Raw genomic sequence first — 22,722 nt, 5'->3', positions numbered from 1 at the left:
TTAATGCTATTTTCTGTCTAGTACTAACATTCTATGAATCTAAATGTAACTTATTTGTTGAAATAAGTTGAAAAAGGAAATATTCTTATGACACCTGATACTGAAGTACAGGAATTTTGTTTTAGTCAACAAAAGAAACCAAAGAGTTGTACAAGCATAGAAATGTAAATATAATTAAGGGCTTCATTACTTCATTTTCCTTATGACTTATACAATCAGTGTGCAAGTTATCTTGCATGTATAGATCAAATTTTCAAATTTGTATCCCAAGATTGTGGCTGGAGCTTGGCATGGTAGGTATGGTATGACTCAGATTCAAGTCTCTGGTTCTGCTCAAGAATTTCTACTTTGAATCAAAAAGAGCTCTAGTGACTAGGAAGAGACTCTGATATCAGCTAATCATGAGCTTGCCCCTTTTCTCCAGAGTTCTGTGGCTCTCCACTTAGGAAGATTAACACTACTGAAGCAAGAACAGTGGATTCCCACTGATCCAGTTAAACTCACTCATCTTCATGAGCAAAATGATAATGATGATGATGATGAAGATGATGCCATCAGTTATGGAGGATCTATTACATATCTGCTACTGTGCTACTATGCTAAACACTTTATCTGTATCATCTCTGTTAATCACTTAACTGATAACCTAGTTTTTTACTGTTATTATTTTTAAGTTATTTAATATCATTATCTTTGTTTTACACTTAAGGAAATGGAGGCTCAAAGAGGTAAAATCATAATTCCACATAAGTCACCAACTCAGTGGGTGGTAGAGCCAAGATTTGAACTGGGATCTGTGCTATTGGAAGGCCTTCTGTGTGGTACTATGTATGCTCTGCTGTCTACCCTAAGAAAAGCTCACCTCTCAGCTGGACTTCACAGAACAGACAAGTTAACTGTCCAACAAAGGAAATTAATCATTGATTCTGTCTCTATAAATTCTTTTAGAGAGGCTGCAAGTTCACGTTGGAAAAGTGGGTGAAGCTTTTGGGACTACTTCTATGGTGAAGGCAGTGGAAGTTATTGGTCGGGAATGAAATATAATGAGGGTCCCATTTTAAGCACCTTGAACCATATTTGCTTCTGGTAAGGAGACAGAAGAGGGGGAGAGAGAAAAGGTAGAATCTCTTTATTTCTTTAACCCATTGACCTTGTGTCATTCAAACTAAATCTCAGCTGCTACTGCTGTAGGGAAAGGGAGCCCAAGGTAGAAGTGACAGGGGGAAAAAACTTGTGTCTGAGCTTTCAGGAGTCCAGGTCTGGTATTAATAAAAACATTTAAGGACATTTTCAAGGGTAATTGACTACTCTCTATTACCAGGAGAGAGATGTGTTTCCTCTATAGAAAGAAATTGGGTGGAGTCTCCTAACAAACAAGTAAGTCCAGAAACTTTATGAACATGGTGGACATAGTGAACAGGTATCCAGTGAGAAGTTTTCTGTAATGCAGGGTAGTGGCCCACAAAAGGATTAAAGGCGGAGGGGCGGGATTAGCACATCATTCTCTTTTGGAAGGGAAGGGAATTATCATTTACTGTAGCTTTCCTCTTCACCAAGAACTGTGCTTGCAGCTGTATAAAAATACTTGTTTTCATCTGATTTTATCTCCACAAAACTCTAAATGTTATTGTTACCTGTAGCTCTAAAGATATAAAAAGCAGAGCTCAGAAAGTTTTCAATGACTTATCAAGATCACAAAATTGGTAACAAGGTAAATTCAATTAATGTCTACTAGACTCGAAAGCACTTTCTCTTGTTCCTAAACTGTGCTCCAAGGTACCTGTGGTGCTGTTTTTAATTCATCACAGGAATACATGGGTTATTTTAAATATTTGAGGGAAACAAAGCAATACTTGACATCAGTCAGATACTGTGTGAATTGGTGGCTCTCAGTTTTAATATTAGATTGCACTCTCCTTTTGATGACAATCTTTGTGAAGCTGGGTTTTTGGTGGTTGCTGTGATCAAAAATCAAGTGCTATTTGAAAATCAATGTGAAACAGAATTGTAGTATCTAATATGATTCCAAGGTTTGAGAAGATAAGTGGTATCCCACAGGGGCACACATTTCATTAATAAGTAGTGTTGTTATTTAAGCATGAAATAAAACTATTATTTTCCCTTTCAATTTATGTGTATTATTCTTCAAATGACCACTAGGCAGGGCATAAATATTTACTAAGTTGTTCAGACCTACTACTTAATAAATGGAACTGTTAGGTACTTCTTTTGGTCTATGATCCTTGTAACAAAATTACTAAGACACTAGAGGCATTTGTATACCAAGATTTTTAGAACACTTAGCCTTTACTCATTTCATGTCATAGCTTTATTTACCATACCATTCTTCTTCCTTCCTTCCCTCCTCTTTCCCTGCTCTTCTCACTCTCCCAATAGTCTTCATCATGATATTTTGCCTTTACTCATATTATATTAATGTATTAATACGGTAAATTGTTGTTTTTAGAATACATGTTATTCAACACATAGGTGATAAAACACAAATAGGTATGGCAGCCAACACTTAATTAGTGATTGATTTGACAAAAACTCAGAGAAATTGTTCTTCCCCTCAATTAACTTCTAATTGGATGTAGAGACAGACATGTTATCGGTATTACAACTAGACTCTATCAGTTGTTCATGTACTGAACAGATAATTGTTGTGTCTGACTCTGTAGTAGGCACTGTGCTAGATACCAGAAAGACAATGGTAGACAAGACATACCTGGTTCCTACCCTCATGAAACTCAGTCTGAAGTTAATAAACAACATAATCATAAATGTTTTCTTTACATTTAACACAAATAAACAGGATGACGTGATAGAGAAAATCAGAGGTTCTACTGATCCTGGTGATCAGGGAAGGCCTTCCTATCGAGGTCATCTCTAAACTAAAACTTGAAAAGACGTGGAAGTGCTAGTCATATAAAGAGCTGGGTGCTACATACTGAATGTTTGCGTCCCCTCAAAATTCATAAGTTGAAACCTATATGATGATATTTGGAGGTGGGATCTTTTTGGGAGGCGATTAGGTCATGAGGATAGAACCTTCATGAATGAAATTAGTGCCAATGTAAAAGGGACCCTAGAAAGCTCCCTATCTCCTTCTACCATGTGAAGTCACAGAGAGAAGATGGCCATCTACAAACCAGGAAGTAGGCCTTTACTAGACACTGAATCTATTAGTACCTTGATCTTGGACTTCTTAGCCTCCAGAATGGTGATAAATAAATGTTTTTGTTTATAAGCCATGTCGTCTATGGTATTCTGTTATAGCAGCCTGAATGGACTAAGACACAGGGAAAAAGCAAATGTAAACTTCATAAAACTTATATAAAGGAATATGGAAGTAGAGGACAACCTTCATACTTCCCCATCTTCCTTATTCATATGACCCTCCCAGCTGTATTCTTTGTTTAGCATAACGTATATTAAAACTCTTGGCATAGAGTTGGCAAATAGAAAGTGATCAATAAATACTGATTTACCTTTCCTTTTCCTTTTTTCCTCTGCTGCATTTGTAATCCATTTACCGTGTTTATTTTTATCATTTCTGTTTCTGGTTCTGCCTACCTCTATTCTTTTCTCCTTGGTTTTCCATATTTAACCATATGGATAAATGTATCATGCAGTGTGTGATACTCTCTTCCATATTCTTGACAGTATGAACTAAATAATGACTCAAAAATGTCATACAAGTGCAAAACATACAATAAAATGTTTCATATACACTGGTCAGTGGGACACTTGGCCATCTGTATTTATTTTATTTGGAAGTTGAAAATATGGAGTGTGGTCCCTTGACCTGGATGAGCAATTCAAGAAGGGAGGATGATAAAAAAGCAATACTTTCTCTTTGCTCTAGGATGGCTAAAAGTTGGGGAAAGAAGACCTAGAATCACAGTTTTAGAAAAAGTATTGAAATTACCTGTGAGATTTCTGTTCAAGATAAAAGGTCAGGAGAAGAAAAAAAACTAAGAAAGGGTGGGATGAATCACTGAAATAATTATAAAGCTTAAGATTGAGTTTCAATTAGATAGGAAATAAGTGTTTTTAAGGAGGGCAAATTAGATTTGTGTCTTAAAAAGATCATTATTAGTGGCACGTGGGTGGCTCAGTTGGTTAAGTGTCCAACTTTGGCTCAGGTCATGATCTCAGGTCCCGGAATCGAGTCCCTCACTGGGTTCTCTGCTCAGCAGGGAGTCTGCTTCTCCCTCTCCCTTTGCCTCTCCCCCTGCTTGGGCTCTCTCTCTGTCTCCCTCTCTTAAATAAATAAAAATCTTAAAAAAATAAATAAAAAGGGCATTAGCAAAGTAATGAGGGGGCTGGGGACAATGTAAGCCAAGAAGTTGACAGTTTTTATAATAATGCAGGACAGAGTTGAGGGCCTGAGGAGGTTGAAGAGATACACTTAGATGAAAATGTAGATTTAGGTGACTATTTGGAAGGGGCAGTGAGTGGAGAGAAAGAAGGAAAAAGAAATCAGGATACCTTCCAAATTTCTAGCTTGAGTAAGCTGGTAGATAATAGTGCTAGCAGAGATCAAGGTTGGGCACATAGGAGCAGAAGTAAATTTGGGGAAGAAACATTAAATATAATTTTGGATTTTTCAAGTTTGAAATGCTTGTGGGATAATTTTAAGATTTATTTTCTCTACAAGGGTTATAAAAAATTTATATCCAAAGCCATCTTTTCCTTGCCTCACCTATCCCAATCCTGTATTAAGTAATTTTAGAATCTTCTTATTTTGTAGGAAAATTACTCAGTTTATGGGTTATTATGACCTCACAATTATTTTAATGTTAAACTGTGATTGCATGAGGTTTAAATATGAAGTGTATGTGTATTTAGTGTGTACCTCCTAAATGTTGGCTTTCTTCCTTTTTATATTATTGGAGTGTCTTAGAGATAAAGGAAAAGTCTGTTTCTCTGCTATTGCATATCTGTAATATTTTAGAAAGGAAAAAGTACAATAATACTGATTTCATAAGCAAAAAGAAAAAAAAAACAACAAAACTGAGTATTTACTTAAATTTTCTTCCCTGGATACCAGGCTGTATTCTTCTTTTCTGGGGCGGGCTGGTACCTCCACTGGCAGATATTCACACCAGGCTTATTTTTGCTCAAGCTTTTCCCTTTGTCTGGAATGACTTCCTCTCTTTTGACTTTAAAAAAATCACCCCATTATCAATATGCAGTTCAACCTTAAACTGTTTCACATAACTTTTTAATTGATTGGCAGTGATTGCTTCTCTCCAATTTCTTAAAGTATTATATTCTCCATCACACAACTAATCATGTGATCATATTTTATATGATATGTTCTCTAATTACTTCATCTGTGGTAATTTTACCTGGCTGGGCTCTAAATTAGTCGGGGACTATGTGTACATTTTATATTTCTTTTCTCTCTCTCACAGTATTTAGCACAGTGCTAAATATACAGTTGGTGTTTAATCAGTGCAACAAATTGATGCTGTGAAATGCAGATTTGTAAAAGAGTTTCACAAACCTAGATTTTTGAGAAGTAGATATAGTAACTTCTAGACGTACTCATTCATACCAGTTATGTTTCTAATGAAGATAAAAAGGTGATAACCAAATTAGCTGAAGAGTGAATGAGATAGTACAGAGGTGGCATAAATGTAGTTGAATTCTTTTCAGACCACACAAATTGATAAGGATAAATATCTAGTTGATTCTAAAATACAGGAATTAAGTTTCACATGGCTAGATCCAGAAAAGCTAAATTTCAAACTTATCTCCTCTTTGTCATGTTTATAAAAGTGTCTCCTATAAAGGTTTTAATCCAAACACAGAAACAAACAAACAAAAAATTGGCTCTAAATCTGATCAAGAATCTCACTGAGATTTGTAGAGTAAAAAAAAATAAATAAAAAATCTTCATTTAGTCTTTTCTAATGACTCATACAATAAAAGTTTGGGGTAGCCAAAAGAGTGTAGTGAAAATGATATAATGCACTTATTGGCCAGGCCTAGCTGAGTGAGCAAGTTATTCCTTCTGTGTGTATTGGAACTTTTGGAGCTTTATTAGTATTTTTAGGCCATGAGGGTGTCATTTACCTGTAATTTATTAAATGCAACCCTCGTATTTTGAAAAAGTAGAGAGACTTATTTATATTTTAGGGGGAAAAAGGCACTTATCAGAGAAGATCTAATCAGTTAAAAAGACATATAATTTAGTAATTCCAAAAAATCCAAACCACACTGGCAATTACCAATAACCTTGAAATACCTCCACTGTAATCTCCTTTGGGGCTACAGGCCACTTGTGTTCATATTTTTCTTTCACAGTTTGCTCCGTGTTAGCAGTTGGATTTGAATTCTCAACACGCACTCCATGGCTTGGCTTACCCACCAGATTTTGAACAGATTTTACCATATTCTTTAAATCCTCTGGATAAGGAGTTGGATATCGTTTTAGGTTTATTTCAACCTAGAAGTTTATAAAAAGAAATTTAACATAAAAATACCTTCGGCAAACATGTTCACAAAACTACTCCATTTTATGTGCAGTAGTAAAACCAAATGCAATATAGTGAGTGTTGAGCTGGCTGAGAAACTGTATTGTAGAGTAGAGCACATTCTGCCCTCATGGGGCCTCTTCCCACCCTGTCCACCTTCTAGATTAAAACGAATTTTTTGGGTTTTATTCTATCTTTAGACCTACCCTGCAGATGGTTGAAATAGCAGTAGGTCAAACATATAAGTGACTGGTAATCTGAAGATTTTAAGCGTTACTATCAGCTGCTTTTATACTTTAGAGGCTGTTCTTTCCCTATCTTAATTATTTATAAGTAATTATTTTCATGTTAAAGATATCTTTGGAATATCAACGTAGATGATAAGAGGAGACCCCAAAAGATTTACAAGTAGAATTTATCATGGATTAAAAAAATGGGGGAACTGACAGTATCTGCTACCAAATATGCATCAGCTCTATGTTAATTAGCATGTTATATCAAAAGGTCAGGGAGCTAATTCTTGTTAATTCCTAAAAAGAATATGCTTCAGGGTGGCTTTTACATTTAGTTTTTACCCTAATAAAGCAACATGCTTTGTAGGTAATGTCTTAAAATAAAAAGAAATTTAAAAATTGAGGAGATTTTCTAAGATATTCTAGATACACATGTAAATTTTGGCTTATATTACCCAGATATTTATTTCCATTCTTGAATTCATTTTTGTTGTATCGATGTGACTTTGAGGAACATATATATTAATGATTACTCTTCACATTTAATTTAGAGAGAGAAAATATGAGACACTTCCATATAGAAAATCCCATTATCAGAATATTTAAAATATACGTAAATTGGAATAAATACAAATTATCCATGCTGATTAAAAGGGAGTGGGAAGGAAAACAAGGAGCAGATTTATTTGTCCTGGCTTATTCCAACCGTCATGCCTTTTGCATCTGAGTAGAACCAACTTTACAAAATGGAATGGTTTACGTGATTGTGGTATGTGTCTGTGAAAAGTGTGTGTGTGGGTAGTTTGGGAGGAATGGAGAAGAAAGCAAAGCCGAAGAAGGAAGGAGTGGGAATGAGAGTAAAGGAGAAAGTGGGGGGGGGCACACACATACCCACCCACCCACACCAATGTAATTCATGGGATGTAAGAAACTATGATGGTGGTATAGATCTGAGGATTATAAATATGAATTCAAACACTTTTGCTCATCTGCAGTTTTAGCAAATCCACCAACTTTGTTATATTTATTCTTCCTTGTGGCTCCTTTTCCATATCAAACACTGGGATTGGACTCCACTTGATGACTTCTAACATTCCTTTCAGTATTAAACAATCAAAATTATTTTTCCAATAAATTTTTGGAAAGCTGAGGAAAAACCAGATAATTTTGCTAGTATAAATATTGTTGAAGTCTTTTATACTCCCAAACAAATAAGAACGAAATTAATAATATATAGAAATAAAGCTACAAAAATATAACCTAAGAAAAATTTAGACTTCTCAGAAAAAAGTGTAAGTTGTTAGAATGTAATATAAATATAGTCCAGGGTACTTAATTTATAATGCATTCTTAAATAAACATAAAAAGAATGATATCCATACTAGACAAAGTCCATTGGGATGCATGCATTCTTGGATCTGCTGTTTAAGTTGGTATTAGAAATGTTAATCACAAATTAAATCTAAATTTTAAATTATATTGTTGAACTCATTTAAAAGTACTTGAGAGCAAAGGGCTAAAAGTCAAAAAACTACATTTAAAAGATATAGATTGTAGAGTGGTATGGCTATCATGCCAATTAAGAACATCTTTTAATTTTTAATAACCAGTGGTATATGAATGAAAATTAATTTTCATGTAGGGCAATAGATTAAAATTCTATGTACCTTAAAGAAATCTTCAATGCTAAAATTACACTTCTAAATTGAATCAAAAGCAAAAAAAAAAAGTGAAATGTTCTTCTTTAATTGAATTAAATTCCACATTGAATAATGTAATCTATTTTTTGTAGATGCTATGTCTCATCTGACACAATTAGATGACTGTTTACTAATGGCCGCAGTGCCAATATTTTCTGGTTATTTTATAAGCAAGTTAATGTGATATTTTGGTCATATCACCAGAATATGTTTGGGTTCTTTATCTCTGAAAAATATTTAAATTTGGAAACAAGATTTGTCAAGCTAATGAAGCTTAAGCTTTAGAGCCTGTCACCTGCATACATTCTTTCCAAAGCCTTGTGAGGGGCCCTACTTTTTTATTTACATGGTTATTTCATATTCTTTTCCTTAAAGAGGCCCTTCTCCAAACTGTGGGAAGTTCAGGTCTTATAAAACTTGGATTTGTTCCACCTAGACAATAAGCTCCTTTCTTCTCATTTACTAGTCTACCAACAGAACTTGGTGGACCTGGAGTCAGAAGACCTAAATTTAAGCCACAGATTTACCCCCAACAAGCTATCAGCCACTAATCTTTCTGTCCAGTTTCTGCTTATGTAAAATGGGAATGATAATATCTCCAGTTAATCTAGAGCTAAAATGAGATAATAACTGTGAAAATCTTTTGAAAATGTATAAATTCTATGCAGAGATTAGATACTATTTTCTAAAATCAGATTCTACTTAGGTATTTTTAAAATCTGAATTTTTTTGGCAGTTTAGATTCTACTATATATACTGTATATATGTAACTCCACACTACCTGTAACTTTTTGGACTTTTTTTCAGATTGTATACAGCACCAACTATCATTTATTCAGTATCTGCCATGTGCCAGGCACATGTACAATATTTTATAAGGATATTTAATTTATTAATAGTTATTTATATAATATATAATACTTATTTCATTGTGTACCATATAGATTTGAATATAAATAATAAATGATTATAATTATTAACATTCATTAAATACTTATAATTATAATTAAACATAGTTTAAATTTCATAACCTATTGTAGCACCTGTTCCTGTCTCCCTGAGAACAGGGCTCAGGCAGTATAAGTTCCTTGCCCAAAGTCATACAGCTATGGGTAGCACTGCCCAGATTCAAACTCAGGTCTTTGACTCCAAAGTTTATGCTACAGAAGTGTCACTTGGCTCAGGGCTATTCTCTGATATAAGTAAAGCACATAGTTGTACAATCCTGGAGAAAAGATAGTGTGTCTAAGTCTAAAATGTAAATTTTATTGAGTTAAATAACAAGATAAATTCAATTTTTAAAACAAAGCTATTTTATAATTTCTTCTTAAGGGAAACTATAATATTTTATAATTGTTGTTTGTAAGCTCCGTAAAAGCATATTTTATACCCTTTTACAGATTGTTTTGCCTATGCCTTTCTACTTTTTAACTCTTGTGCAATGCTTCAGAAATGAAAAAACATGATCATAAATATGATTTTATTAATAGTTCAGTCATGCCCAAATAAGAACAGTTTCTTTATATTTCTAAATACATAGGCTAGAAATATTCCTTCATTCTAATATGGGATGGAGAAATAATGTAAATTCATTTATGATATAAATAGGTGGGAAAAACTGTCATTTGTTCTTACCAAAATGTGTATATCACTCACCATAAAGTATTTGTTCATTTTACATATACATTTTATTGAAATGCAAGATTTTCACTTCAATGTTACTTCATTTTAATTTTAGAAAAATAGAAATGTTTCACAACATTCTATATATTTCAGATCTAAAAAAAGTGCAGTAAATGCAAATAGCAGCTGCAAGATGTTGGAGACTCCCAAAAGTTTAGCAATGGAAGAAAAAATTATTGTTAATAGCTAGGGCATTTAGAGATGGTATCTTGAATTCTCAAAGAACTGTGGTTTTCTTATATAATGATTAAATTCTAATTTGGTTTGACTGTAAATTCCAGTAAGAGAAGAAATAGTTAATGCTTTGATTACTGATCATTAGGGACCTTATCCTGGGAATTAATCAGAGCATTTTACACAGAAAGGAAACCTATAGGAGTTTCAGTTAGGATTCTCAGCTGGCCTTGTATTGCAGAAAGAATATAAGACACAGAATAAGAATCTAGTCCATTACATGTGAATGGTAAAGCTTACCAAAAATGTAGTCTTCTTTCCAATCCCATGAAGACATTTTTTTTTTCATTGAACTTTTAAACACCCAACCCACTGAGATAAGGAAGCCCTGTTTGCCACAACTCCCAAACCAATCTTCTCTTACAGGAATTCTCATCATTTGTGCCTTCAAATTAGAGGGAAATTGATGCTTTTCAACAGATGTCCATCTTTGTGCTCAAAGTCCACTCTCAGCAAATCTCAATTCAAATCTCATGCTATTTTAAAAATCAGGTTTTAGTTACTTAATCTCCCTCTGAATTGATAATACAAAAATGTGTGTATGTGTGGGGGCAATTTAGATTTTATCAATAGTGTCATCAACATTCTGCTCAACTATTGGTATTCCCACACTTTAAAGAAAAAAAATCTTTAAAAATAAAAACATAAATAAAAATGAAGCACCCAACTCAAAAATCATGCCATATATCCCACCATTAGGCACCTCATTATTGGTGCTCCCCACCCCGTGACTTGATCTCTCCACCCCATCGCCAATGTCAACGAACAAACAAAAATGAGGTCAAACATTGGCAATTGGATGGTTTCTGTAGGATCAACATTTCTTACCCCAATTCATGCAGAACATACCCCATAAACCACTGTTCCAAAGTTGCCTCTACATGGGGGATTCTCCTACCCCAAACACCTAGGCCTACCTGTCTGCCACTTAGAGAGGGAAGAGTGGTGGATTGTGCTGCAACTGGCAATGGAGTACACATGCTCCTTTCCTGCTGGAGGCCACTTATACAACCCCATGCCAGCTGTGGGTCATTCTGGGGGACGGGCATATCTTGGATCTGCTGATCACACCTGGCCCATGGTGTGCAGCAATCGCCAGACAGTCTGGCAGGTTGGAGAGTAATCCCACGCTGGCCCCTTTCCCAGGGGGCTTGGCAGGAGTGATCCTGTGGGAGAAGGAATCTCCATTTTCTGGGAGAAAGAGGAGCACTGTAGCAATACTTTCACTTTATCATTTTTCTACTCTTGATTTTTTTTTCACTCTGGGTAATGCACTTAAAACAACCATCAGAAAATTAGTTTGAACTCTTTGTAATAAAACAGTATCAATATCATGTGAAGCTAATGGGTCACAACTTTTTCACACAATGCAGCATTCATATTACACTATACACTCTATAAGTAGGGCATTGTACTCTAGTCCATTTGGAAGTTGATGGTAGAGGTCAGTGGTTCCTTCCTAAATTTTATGTAAATGAAAGGTAAAATGGTGCTAAATTTAATGTATATGTAATGAACCAGAAAAGTGTGATTTAGTGTAAGATTTCTGTATATTCCGTTCATCATACTTTCATGATGATTTATTTAGAAGTTTGTTTGTGTTCTAATTTGTCCAATAGCTCAATGGCATTGGAAATATTCAAATTAGTCAAAACCAAGTGTTTGAGATTTTTGAAACACATACTGTTTCACCAAAATATAAATAAATCAAATATAAATAAGCATAAAGAAAATGCAATCTAAAGTATAATGAACCTACTCTGATTATAAACAAACCTGACCACATAACACACAAACAGGGCTTCTAAATAACTGTTTGCATTTTATGTTTTCATTGACACATATACCAGAGTACATTAAGCATACTATTTTCTTATTAGATCCTTTGAATATGGATTTTTAGGACTAAGTATGTAGTTTTTGACATTCAGTGAAGTAAAAGAATGAATCAGAGGTCCAGTATAGAATGCATCATCCATTGGTTCTAGATTTAACATATGAAATCTTAAAAGAAGAACTTAAATGCTATAAGGGTCTTTGTTTAGTTTGGCATTGCTTTTTCCAGAAATTCACAACTTAAAAAAAAATGTTTCTTTGGTTATTAGATAGCACTAACCAAGCATCCAGAAACATTTTTTTAAACTCAAATCTTATCAAAACTATCATTTTGATTTGGGAATCCATTTTGGATTTTCCACAATGATGTAGAGGTAGTCAATTACCTTACTGTCTAAATCTAGTAAGGTTCCAGGGTGTGTTGGTTTAAGAAAAAAGTTTAGAAAATGTGGGAATGAGGGGACAGAAAAGAACACATTACACAATTCAGATCTATTAATAGGATGCACATACAATTACTTAGGCAATTAGTCACTCAGAGGGAGAGCTGTTAGTATTCATGATGGAAAAAGTACACAAATAATACTATAAAAGATTAGAGATTCAAGATGTTGCTGTGATGATAATATGAAGATCTGATGTTGATAAAATTTCCTCTGCACTTCAAATTTAAATAATGAAAAAATATAGATTTTAAAATTCCACTTTGTTACTTGACTTAGATTAGTTCCAATAAAAGTTTTTACGAAAGATGTTTGAGGTGAAAAAATTGAATATCACCTGCTACTAGGCACTTGCCTCCTTTAAAACTTGCTTTCTCATTTCAGAAAACTCATAAATTCTTCTCAGATACCCCAGAGACATAAAATCTTTCAGATATTTTAAAGCCAATATAACATATTAATCCATGGGCTCTTCCCTAAATGTATTTTTTGGTCTCAGATGGCCTGCCTGGTGCCTTGCTTAGTGATTAGAATAAAACCATTCCAGTATTTCAAAAATGTAATAAGTTGCTTAGGTAAAGCCTATCACTCAGATTCCTTTGTTTGTTTTGGCTTTCTCTCACCTTGAATCTCTTTCATGTTGTTACTCTGTAAGATGGGGTGGTGTATCAAATTTGCTCAGTCAGAATTGGGACATGAGTCTCATTCTGAAGCACACCACTGCTTCTCAGATTACCCTCCTGCTATAATGAAGGAGATGTGAAGATGTAGCTGACCTTCAAGCAGAGGTCACTCAATCTGTCCCAAAATCTATTTTAATCATAACAATGGACAAACAAAAATAATGAGAAGAAAGAAGAAACAAAATGAAAAGTTTCACCTTAACTTTCCCAGCATTTTCGTCATCTTCCTTTTTTTCTTCAAATTCAAAGGCAACAGTCATGCGTTGTTGTCTCTGCTCTTCCCACAGGGTAGGGTTAAAGCTGTCACTGTCTGACTGGAAATCTACAGTTAGATTCCAAAGTATTATTGCTTTTTCTTTTTACATGAGGTGTTATTAATAGAGCTCGGTACACTATGCAAAAAATGGCAATAGGTATACAAACAAGTACAAAAATTTAAAAAAGGGGAAAATAAAGAGAAAGAAAGAAGGAAAGAAAGGAAAAAAGAAGGAAAGAAAGAGAGGGAATAAAATTCCCTTGGTATTTGTTACATGGTTTTTTTACATCTTAATTCAAATTCAGCTTTCCTAAGTACATATTAATTATATATTGGGATTGGGAAGTTTTCTAGTATAGAGAACAGGCTCTCCAAAGGATAATTAATAATAATAATAAAGACAGCTGGACTACACATTTTAAAACATTATTTTTTAAAATCTTCACACTACCACACCAGTGGTAGTACTAATATATCCTCAGTTTGTTAATGAGAAAACTCTAGGTGAGTTTTAAGAGAACTGCTCAAAGTTTTACAGCTTCTCTGGGTCAATGCAGGATTCTATTCCATGTCTGTGCGATTACAGAGCCCATACCCATTATCTGTAGCCACTAAACTCTATTAGGATTTTATAAAAGATACTACATAACATTGGCTTTTCAGTAAAGTGTGTGAGATTGCAAGCTCTTCTTTTTAGTGTGTGTATGTGGTGGCGGGGGTAATGGAGGGGAGCTTGTTTTTAGGGTAACTTTAAAATTATGGTCTAAAAACTGGTCTAAGTATGTCTCAAATGAACAAGGAAAATAAGTGGCTTATAAATCTTTAATTTATATCAAAATGTAGGCTAATAGTAATATCTTCCTTACCAAAATTAATTGTGAAGATCACATGAAAATGCAATACAAGTACTTAGTTTAGGCTAAATTCTTTCCCAAAAGATGCCCTTTATCATATATTTCCTTCTTTGTTGCAAGGGATTCTGAAAATTCATTTATTATACTTCTGCCTGAAAAGCCAAAGGGTGACTTACTTAAAGTTCAAGAAAATTTTTCTATTACCAACTCGTCTTTCCTCAAAGGAAAACAGAACAAAACAAAACCAGGCTAATTCCTTAACATCATACACCTTGCCTGACTAGATCTACCTCACTCCCTGCAATAAATAAGGGATTTAATCTGCGAGACAGTATCTCAGAAATGACTAGCAAATCTGAGACTCTTTTCACTTTTCCCTACATTTTTTTGGAAATGAAATATTTTGGTAATCTAGGGATACTAATATGAAAATATAAGTAAAGTTGTATGAATAAAAACAATCCTTCCTTAAGGTTTTTCTTATAGCTTATGTAAACATGGTGCCCTCTCTTGCATAAATTCAAAAGATCAGTTTTACTGAAGTCTTAAAAAAAATGAAAACAATCTTTCCTTTTCCTACTTTTGTAAGTCAAAATGTGAATAAAAATATTCTAAAGTATCCCAAAATGATTCACTTATATTTATAAGTCATAAAGACTAAAGATGTTTATTATAATTATCCCTGAAAATAGATCCATAAACAGATAGTTGCTTTTAAAAGATGCTCTCATTCAAGTCAACTGGGTGGATTTAGTCTATGGGTGCATTAAAGTGGGTTTACTCTTCTAAGTATTACCATTACTGTAAGACTGTAGAAAATATGTGTGGCAGCCTGTTCTGGCTTGGGCTAAGGAGCCGATGCAGAGTTCCAAATGGTAAAGGACAAATCTCTTTCATAAAAATTTTATGAAATTTGTCATCATAAAGGATAGAAGATTTAATTTAAAAAAAAAACGGGGGGGGCGCCTGGGTGGCTCAGTTGGTTAAGCAACTGCCTTTGGCTCAGGTCATGATCCTGGAGTCCCAGATGAGTCCCACATCAGGCTCCGTGCTAGGCAGAGAGTCTGCTTCTCCCTCTGACCCTCCCCCCTCTCATGTGCTCTCTCTCACTCATTCTTTCTCTCTCAAATAAATAAATAAAATCTTTAAAAATTTTTTTTAAAAAATTAAAAAAATGGTTTAGGTTTTCAATAAGTATTTCTATCAGAGCTACTGACATCATTTAGAGAAATTCAACCTGAAAGACAAAGAATGGTCATTATTTTCAAGTCATTTCTTTATGGTTGACTCTTAACATGAAATAATTTGGGGCCTGGGATCACCGGACAAAATGTTTAAATTGTGTCCATGAAATTGGTGAACACAGAAAATAAAACAGTTCATTGAACCTTCCTTAAGGTCTGACTCTTCTTATCTCCTTTCAGTTAGCTGGATACTACATTTAGTGAACTAGTCATGTATTGCAATCTACCAAGAGAAATTGTTCCTAAAAACCAATATTTTCACATAAAATAAGAAGAGGGAGAGTTAGTTTTTGGAATCTTATTTAAAACATTATAGTGCACATTGATTTTGTATCCTGCAACTTTACTGAGTTCATTTATCAGTTCTAGCAGTTTTTTGGTGGAGTCTTTCAAGTTTTCTATATAGAATATCATGTCCTCTGCAAATAGTGAAAGTTTGACTTCTTCCTTGCTGATTATGGAAGGTAAGATTTAAGCTTAGGGTTAACCCCTGGATGATTTGTATGTGTCGTGTAATTATTTTTATAGCCTTGCCCATGGGCCAGGATTCCTGTCCAGAGATCAGAATAAAATTAATACGTTTTATCCATTATCATATAAGCATAGGAGAAATTTTTACTGACAATTTACCTTCATCACCACGAGGTTGCTGGGGAAACATGTAGTTAGTCAATACTCTTTGCTTTGTTTCTGGATGGGCTTCAGTTTGTAAAGGGATAAGGGCTTTGGACTAGAAGCAAAGAACATATAAATTAGATTAATAAGATAGCAAATATTAAGAATACTTTTATAGAAGATAGTGGTCAATAGTCTGGCCTCACTGAGCTGAATGAACAATTAAAAGAAAGGCAAGGAAAAAAGTAATGAAATAAGAAAGGATTTCATGAAATAAAACTATTGCTGAGGAATATTCTCAAATTCTAAGGTCTTCATGCTGAGAGTCTCTTTTTCTCTAGTATACTCTTTTACAAAACCTATTCATCTTCACTGGCAATGTCAGTTTTAATCTTAAAGAGATCAAGATGTATTAAATTGTTTCAAATAAGTGAGCTTTTGGTGTGGTTCTATATGCTCATTCATTTTCACAAGCTGCTGCCCTAAAAAGACAAATGGAAATTGCTATCAAATTCATGCTATTCCAAGATCATCTATGAATTTAATTAGATTAAAACATAAGCATTTTTTAAGAGATATTTTTGTAACCAAAGACAGAGTCTACATAAAAATAAACAGTTGTACTTTCTGTATCTGCTCTATCAACAATATATTTCTTATGGATAGTAATATTCCATTCTTAATTTGATTTTAGAAATATTATTTCTGAAGGGAGTTTTAGAACTCTGATATTATATGCTATACATATAAATATATTGGAAATGATGATACCTAATGTTTAAAAAATCCACTTATTTCATGACATTTATCAACAGGAGTGAAGCACAAAGGGGATTTGGGATACCAATTTGTCTCATGAAACTGAGTCAGAAACACATTAAATCATGGTTCTAAATAAAAATTAAATGATGCAGTCACTGTTCAGTTCATTCTCCCACAAGAAGAATAAATCATGATATTAGTGGATGTTTTTTCACAATGCAAGACTGTAGCATTGACTGTTCCATTAGCATAGCTCACATTGAATCCAAAAATGATTTATTTATAATTATATATTAATGCCTTAAAAAATCTATAGTTCATTGATAAGATTTGAATTTGAATGACAATCTAATTTTTTTTTACTCAGCAGATGGAAGCAAGTGCTATAATGACTGTAGGAATACAAACATTCTAGCACTTATATTTTGTAGAGATTTATTTTTTCGCAGAAGTAGCCCAATACCTAGAAGTCTGAACAATTCATTTACCAATAAGTCTGCTTTTATGCTCAGGAAATAGTGATAAGAAACTAAATTCAAGATGATTTGTTTTCATTTGGCTATTCATATTTGGGAATAGGTGTTTCAAAATTTTAGGATTATAAGAAAAAAGTAAAAAAGACTAATAAACTATGTCAAAATTGTCTATCACCAGTTCTTTCCTGGTGGCAAATCAGATGTCTTCAACTGTTTCTTGTTATTTTCCTTATTAAAGTTATTCATTAACACTCAATTACTGATTCAATTATAATCTACTTTAGTGAGTATAAAAAATAATATCAAACCAATTTCACAGAAAGTACTGAAAATAGTTCCAAAAAAGATCTGAAAACTTCTTGTATAAAGTTTTAGAATTAAGTTGATTATAATTAACAGTATAAAAAAATCATGTAGGATAATAATTCCCTCTGTGGGAATTGTGTTAATGATTTGTTATTCTTTACCTTCAGAGATATAATTAGAGAATGTTCCTGAGGACATACATGGACTACTTAGAAATCAAAAGGTATAAAAATGATCATTTTGTGTATTAGATCTCTGAGAATGAAGTAAATGCTAAATCGGAGTGTTTAAAGAAGGTGGGGATTATAGTACTCAATATATTGTCTGTAGCAATGAAATACATACTTGAATTGCTATCGTTACAAAAATCTCTCTTCTAGAAGATAAAGAATCTATATTTTGTAGTAATTGTCAAGGGTATCTATTGGGAATAAGTTAGTAATTCAAAGTTTTAATTAGAGTTTATCTTAATAAATAAAATAAATCAGGTAATAAAAGTTTTTACCTGATTGTCAGAAAGCCACAAAGCTGCAAGCTCTTTAAGTTTGGTAAATGAGAATGGTAAATTCTTCAATCTGCAAAAACAAGAAAATTCTAATAGCATGGGTGAAGATGGATATAGTTCATTTTTATGAAGAATTATTTAAAATAGTGTAACTTATTCATTTCATTCTTCCCTCCAATTCTTTCTCTTCAGTAGTCTGAGCAATCTTTAAAAAGTGAAAATTTCCTGCCTACAACTCTTGAAATGCTTCCTATTATATCTAGGATAAAATCCAAAATTGTTAACATGCCTTGTCAAACGTTACAAGAGCTGGCCCCCCGGGCCTCTCCAGAAGCTTCTGTGACTCTTTTCCTGATTTAAGTCTTCCCAGTGCCACTGACAGGCCTCCTCTATCAGCCCACTACGAGGATTAGCCAAACTTTTCTCTCTGTCTGAAATATTCTTTCTCCCCAACTTCACTGAACTAAATCCCACATGTCCTTTAGTTCTCACCTTGAATGTCATTTTCTCAAACAGGCTTTTCCTGACTCTTCATTTAAATTACTTTCCCCAATGTAGTCTCAAAGCACCTTATATTTTCTCTGATGGAACATACCATAGTTTATAGTTATATATTTATTTTTGTGATTACTTTTTTATTGGCTGATATCCCCACAAAACTGTTGCCTCAATGATGGGAAGGGGTAATGTCTGTCACACTACTAAAGGTATCTACAGCTCCCAATGTTACGTTGACTCCCGAAAGCATGTCCTTTTGTTCTCTCACCCTTTGTATATTGTGTAGTAAATATTCCAAGAGGGAATCTTAAAAAATGCATTTTGACATACATGAAGTTTGGCATCAGCTTTGGTATTCAATCGAAATGATCTAGTTTTGGCTTCAGCCTTTGAAAGACCAAATCGCCAAATGCCTACTTAAACATGCTATCTGATATCCGTGAGATTGTTCATGATGAATGAATTGTGATTACATAGGTTACCATCATAATTACTCAGCAAAGTGCTAATACAATCAAGGCATGCTGATGGATTTATTGTTAATTTCTGCATATTCACTTTTGAATATAGATACACATTTTAGATAGAACTTGGAACAAAAATTTCAGGAACTCTTTCAGCCAATTGATGAGTACATACATTTTGATAATGGAAATGGAAAATGTTACAATAATTAATAAAGATTATGGAAGTAATTTGATATGTAAAAACAGTTAAACATTTTCAAATAATTTAATAAGTATGAAAAGATATTGACAGCCAATACAAATATCAACAGTGTGTATTAGCCAGATAACTTTGGGAAGAATATAATAACCTCTCTGAGCTCATAAATATTTATAAAACATAAATAAGAATATAAAGAGTAACAGAAACTAACATATCATAATTCTCTTTTTATAGAATAATTTGTTATATTAGTATTTATAACATGAAACCAAATTACATAAAAACTGTTTGTAGTTTTTAGTTATTTAATTTCATTTAAGCCAGGAATTATGAAGTAAGGTCTTACGGGAAGAATTTCTCACATCATATGGAGGTGAATTAAAAGCAGAATATGAATTCTGCCACCTCAAAATTACAGAGGGGGAAATTTCCAGAATCATATACAATAAATGTATGATAAATCATCATCAGTTCAGTTATAAATATAAAGTATAAAGAAAAGAAAGAAACTGTTAGAGAAGGATGAGTTACACTCATTTCTCCTTGCTCTTCCAGTAACCTGCATTGAAAGTGAGCCTCTGTTTAATATCACAAATGTGCAATAAATTGACTATAGAAGCAATCTTGCAGTTGACAGTGCAAGGGAATAATTGTTCCTAAACTGTAATACCAAACTTTTAAAATCTATTCCATTATAAATATGAAATTATGATAGTCAAGACATTTGGATAACATTTCATATTTAATATTTTATCCAGGCAGTTCTTTCTGATAGTAATATTCAATTTTGACCTCAGCTTTGGCTGAATATTAATTTTAACTGCAGGCTAAGATTCATTGATTAATTCATTAATTAAAAAATATTAATTTGGCTCTATACTATGTTCCAGTCACTGTACTAGGAGAAAAATTAAGTTCCTGATATTGCGAGATTCTCAGTGTCTTACTCATATCTTTTACTCTAGCATCTAGCAATATGTCTGTCCCATGGTGGTTACTGAAGTATCCTTTATTTGTTGAATAAATAACTTCATTAGTAGCCCTTCTACTTTCTTACACCATACCCAAAAGTGAACTCAAAATGGATCAGAAACTTAAATGTGAGGCCTGAAACCATTAAACTCCTAGAAGAAAACAGGCAGTAATTTCCTTGACATCAGCTGTAGAAACATTTTTCTAAATAGTGTCCTCAGGCAAGAGAAACAAAAGCAAAATCAAACTATTGGGACTACACCAAAATAAAAAACTTCTGCACAGTGAAAGAAACCATCAACAAAACAAAAAAAGCAGCCTACTGAATGGAAGAAAATATTTGCAAATGATATACCTGATAAGGGGTTAATATCAAAAATACATAAAGAACTTAAACAACTCAACACCCAAAAAACAAATAAGCCAATTAAAAAATGGGCAGAGGACCTGAATTGTCATTTTTTCCCAAAGAAGACATACAAAGAGCCAACAGACATATGAAAAGATGCTCAGTATCATTCATCATCAGGGAAATGCACATCAAAACCACAATGAGATATTACCTTATACCTGTCAGAATGGCTAGAATCAAAAAGACAAGAAATAACAAATGCTGGCAAGGATGGGGAGAAAAAGGAATCTTGCTGCATTGTTGGTGGGAATGCAAACTGGTGCAGCCACTGTGGAAAACAGTATGAGGTTTCCTTAAAAAATTAAAAATAGAGGGGCACCTGAGTGGCTCAATTGGTTGGGTGACTGCCTTCGGCTCGGGTCATGATCCTGGACTCCTGGGATCAAGTCCCGCATTGGGCTCCCTGCTCGGCAGGGAGTCTGCTTCTCCCTTTGACCCTCCCCCCTCTCATGCTCTCTCTCTCATATAAATAAATTTAAAAAAATCTTTAAAAAAATTAAAAATAGACATACTGTATGATCCAGTAATTCTACTACTGGGTATCTACCCAAAGAAAATTAAAACTCTAATTAAAAAAGATACATGTACCCCTTTGTTTATTGTAGCCTTATTTACAATAACCAGGATATGGAAACAACCCAAGGGTCTATCTGTAGATTAATGGATAAAGAAGATGTGTATATATATATATATATATATATATATATATGGATATATGTGTGTGTGTGTGTGTAATGGAATATTACTCAGCCACAAAAAGAATGAGATCTTGACGTTTGCCAGGTCCCACAAGGATGGACCTAGAGGGCATAATGTTAAGTGAAAAAAGTTAGACAAATAAAGACAAATACCATACGATTTCACACATATGTGGAATTTAAGAAACAAAACAAAGGAAAAAAGAAACAAACAAACAAAAAGACCTTTAAATACAGAGAACAAACTTGTGGCTGCCAGAGGAGAGGTGGGTGAGAGTATGGGTGAAATACATAAAGGAGATTAAGAGTACACTTACAGTGATGAGCACTGAGTAATGTATGGAATTACTGAATCAATATATTGTATACCTGATACTAATGGAACACTATATGTTAATTGTACTTCAATAAAAATAGTCAAAAATAACTTCACTAGGAGTACTTCTAATTATGGCTCATTTTAAATATTTGATAAGCATATTTTCTATATCATCATGCAGATTATTAATGAATAAAAGTTGAGTGGACTAAGAATTTAAGAGACTTCTATAACTCATCATGAAAACCTCCCACCAAGTTAACAGTAATGGAGTTTAGTTCTGTTGGGGATTGTAATGGAATCTACTGAGAATCCATCTTCTTATGATATCTCCATGACCATATTTCCTAATCTTATTCATAAGAATATTAATTAGAACATTTTGAAAAATATTTTGTTGAAAGTAAGCAACATTCAACGCATTTCCCTCATTTTCCTGTCTGGTGACCCAGAAAAACAGGAGATGAGGTTGGTTTGATATGACTTATTCTTGTACCAAGCTGTGAAGCTTCCTTGTCATCTTGATTTTAAAAACGAAATCCCAAACCTTTTAATAAAATGTTTTATTTTCTTACGTGGGAATATTATTGAATTACTAAGTGAATAGTCTTTGAAAACCACATTATTATTATGATTTGTCTTAAGCAAACGAGAACTCACACACTTATCTTGAAACTTACAGATCTGAATATTCTTAATGATTCCATAAAAGTCATCTTTGACAGTTTTGTTTCAGTCTCTCAGTCTTATTCTATCATTTGTCTGACTGAAACTTATTGAAAAGAGAGTTCATACATTCTATTCTGTAATCACTTTGTCTACTTAGCAGTTCTCTT

At 33.5% G+C, this 22,722-nt stretch overlaps 1 protein-coding gene across 2 annotated transcripts in view; it reads right to left on the bottom strand.

Annotated features, from left to right (window-relative positions):
- Nucleotides 1-22,722, bottom strand: part of LRRC7 (leucine rich repeat containing 7) — a 939,042-nt gene that overhangs the window by 97,462 nt on the left and 818,858 nt on the right. For both annotated transcript variants that reach the window (XM_027572982.2, XM_027572991.2), the window contains 5 exons: nucleotides 18,319-18,388; nucleotides 16,285-16,384; nucleotides 13,498-13,622; nucleotides 11,256-11,504; nucleotides 6,260-6,460 (listed from right to left, as the gene is read on the bottom strand). In XM_027572982.2, the coding sequence (XP_027428783.1) occupies nucleotides 6,260-6,460; nucleotides 11,256-11,504; nucleotides 13,498-13,622; nucleotides 16,285-16,384; nucleotides 18,319-18,388 (745 nt within the window). The remainder of the gene's footprint in view (nucleotides 1-6,259; nucleotides 6,461-11,255; nucleotides 11,505-13,497; nucleotides 13,623-16,284; nucleotides 16,385-18,318; nucleotides 18,389-22,722) is intronic.

Source organism: Zalophus californianus, chromosome 4, assembly GCF_009762305.2.
Source record: "Zalophus californianus isolate mZalCal1 chromosome 4, mZalCal1.pri.v2, whole genome shotgun sequence".
In the NCBI taxonomy this organism is placed as follows: domain Eukaryota; kingdom Metazoa; phylum Chordata; class Mammalia; order Carnivora; family Otariidae; genus Zalophus; species Zalophus californianus.
Note: the sequence above shows the minus strand (reverse complement) of the source record. Positions and strands in the feature narration are given on the sequence as shown.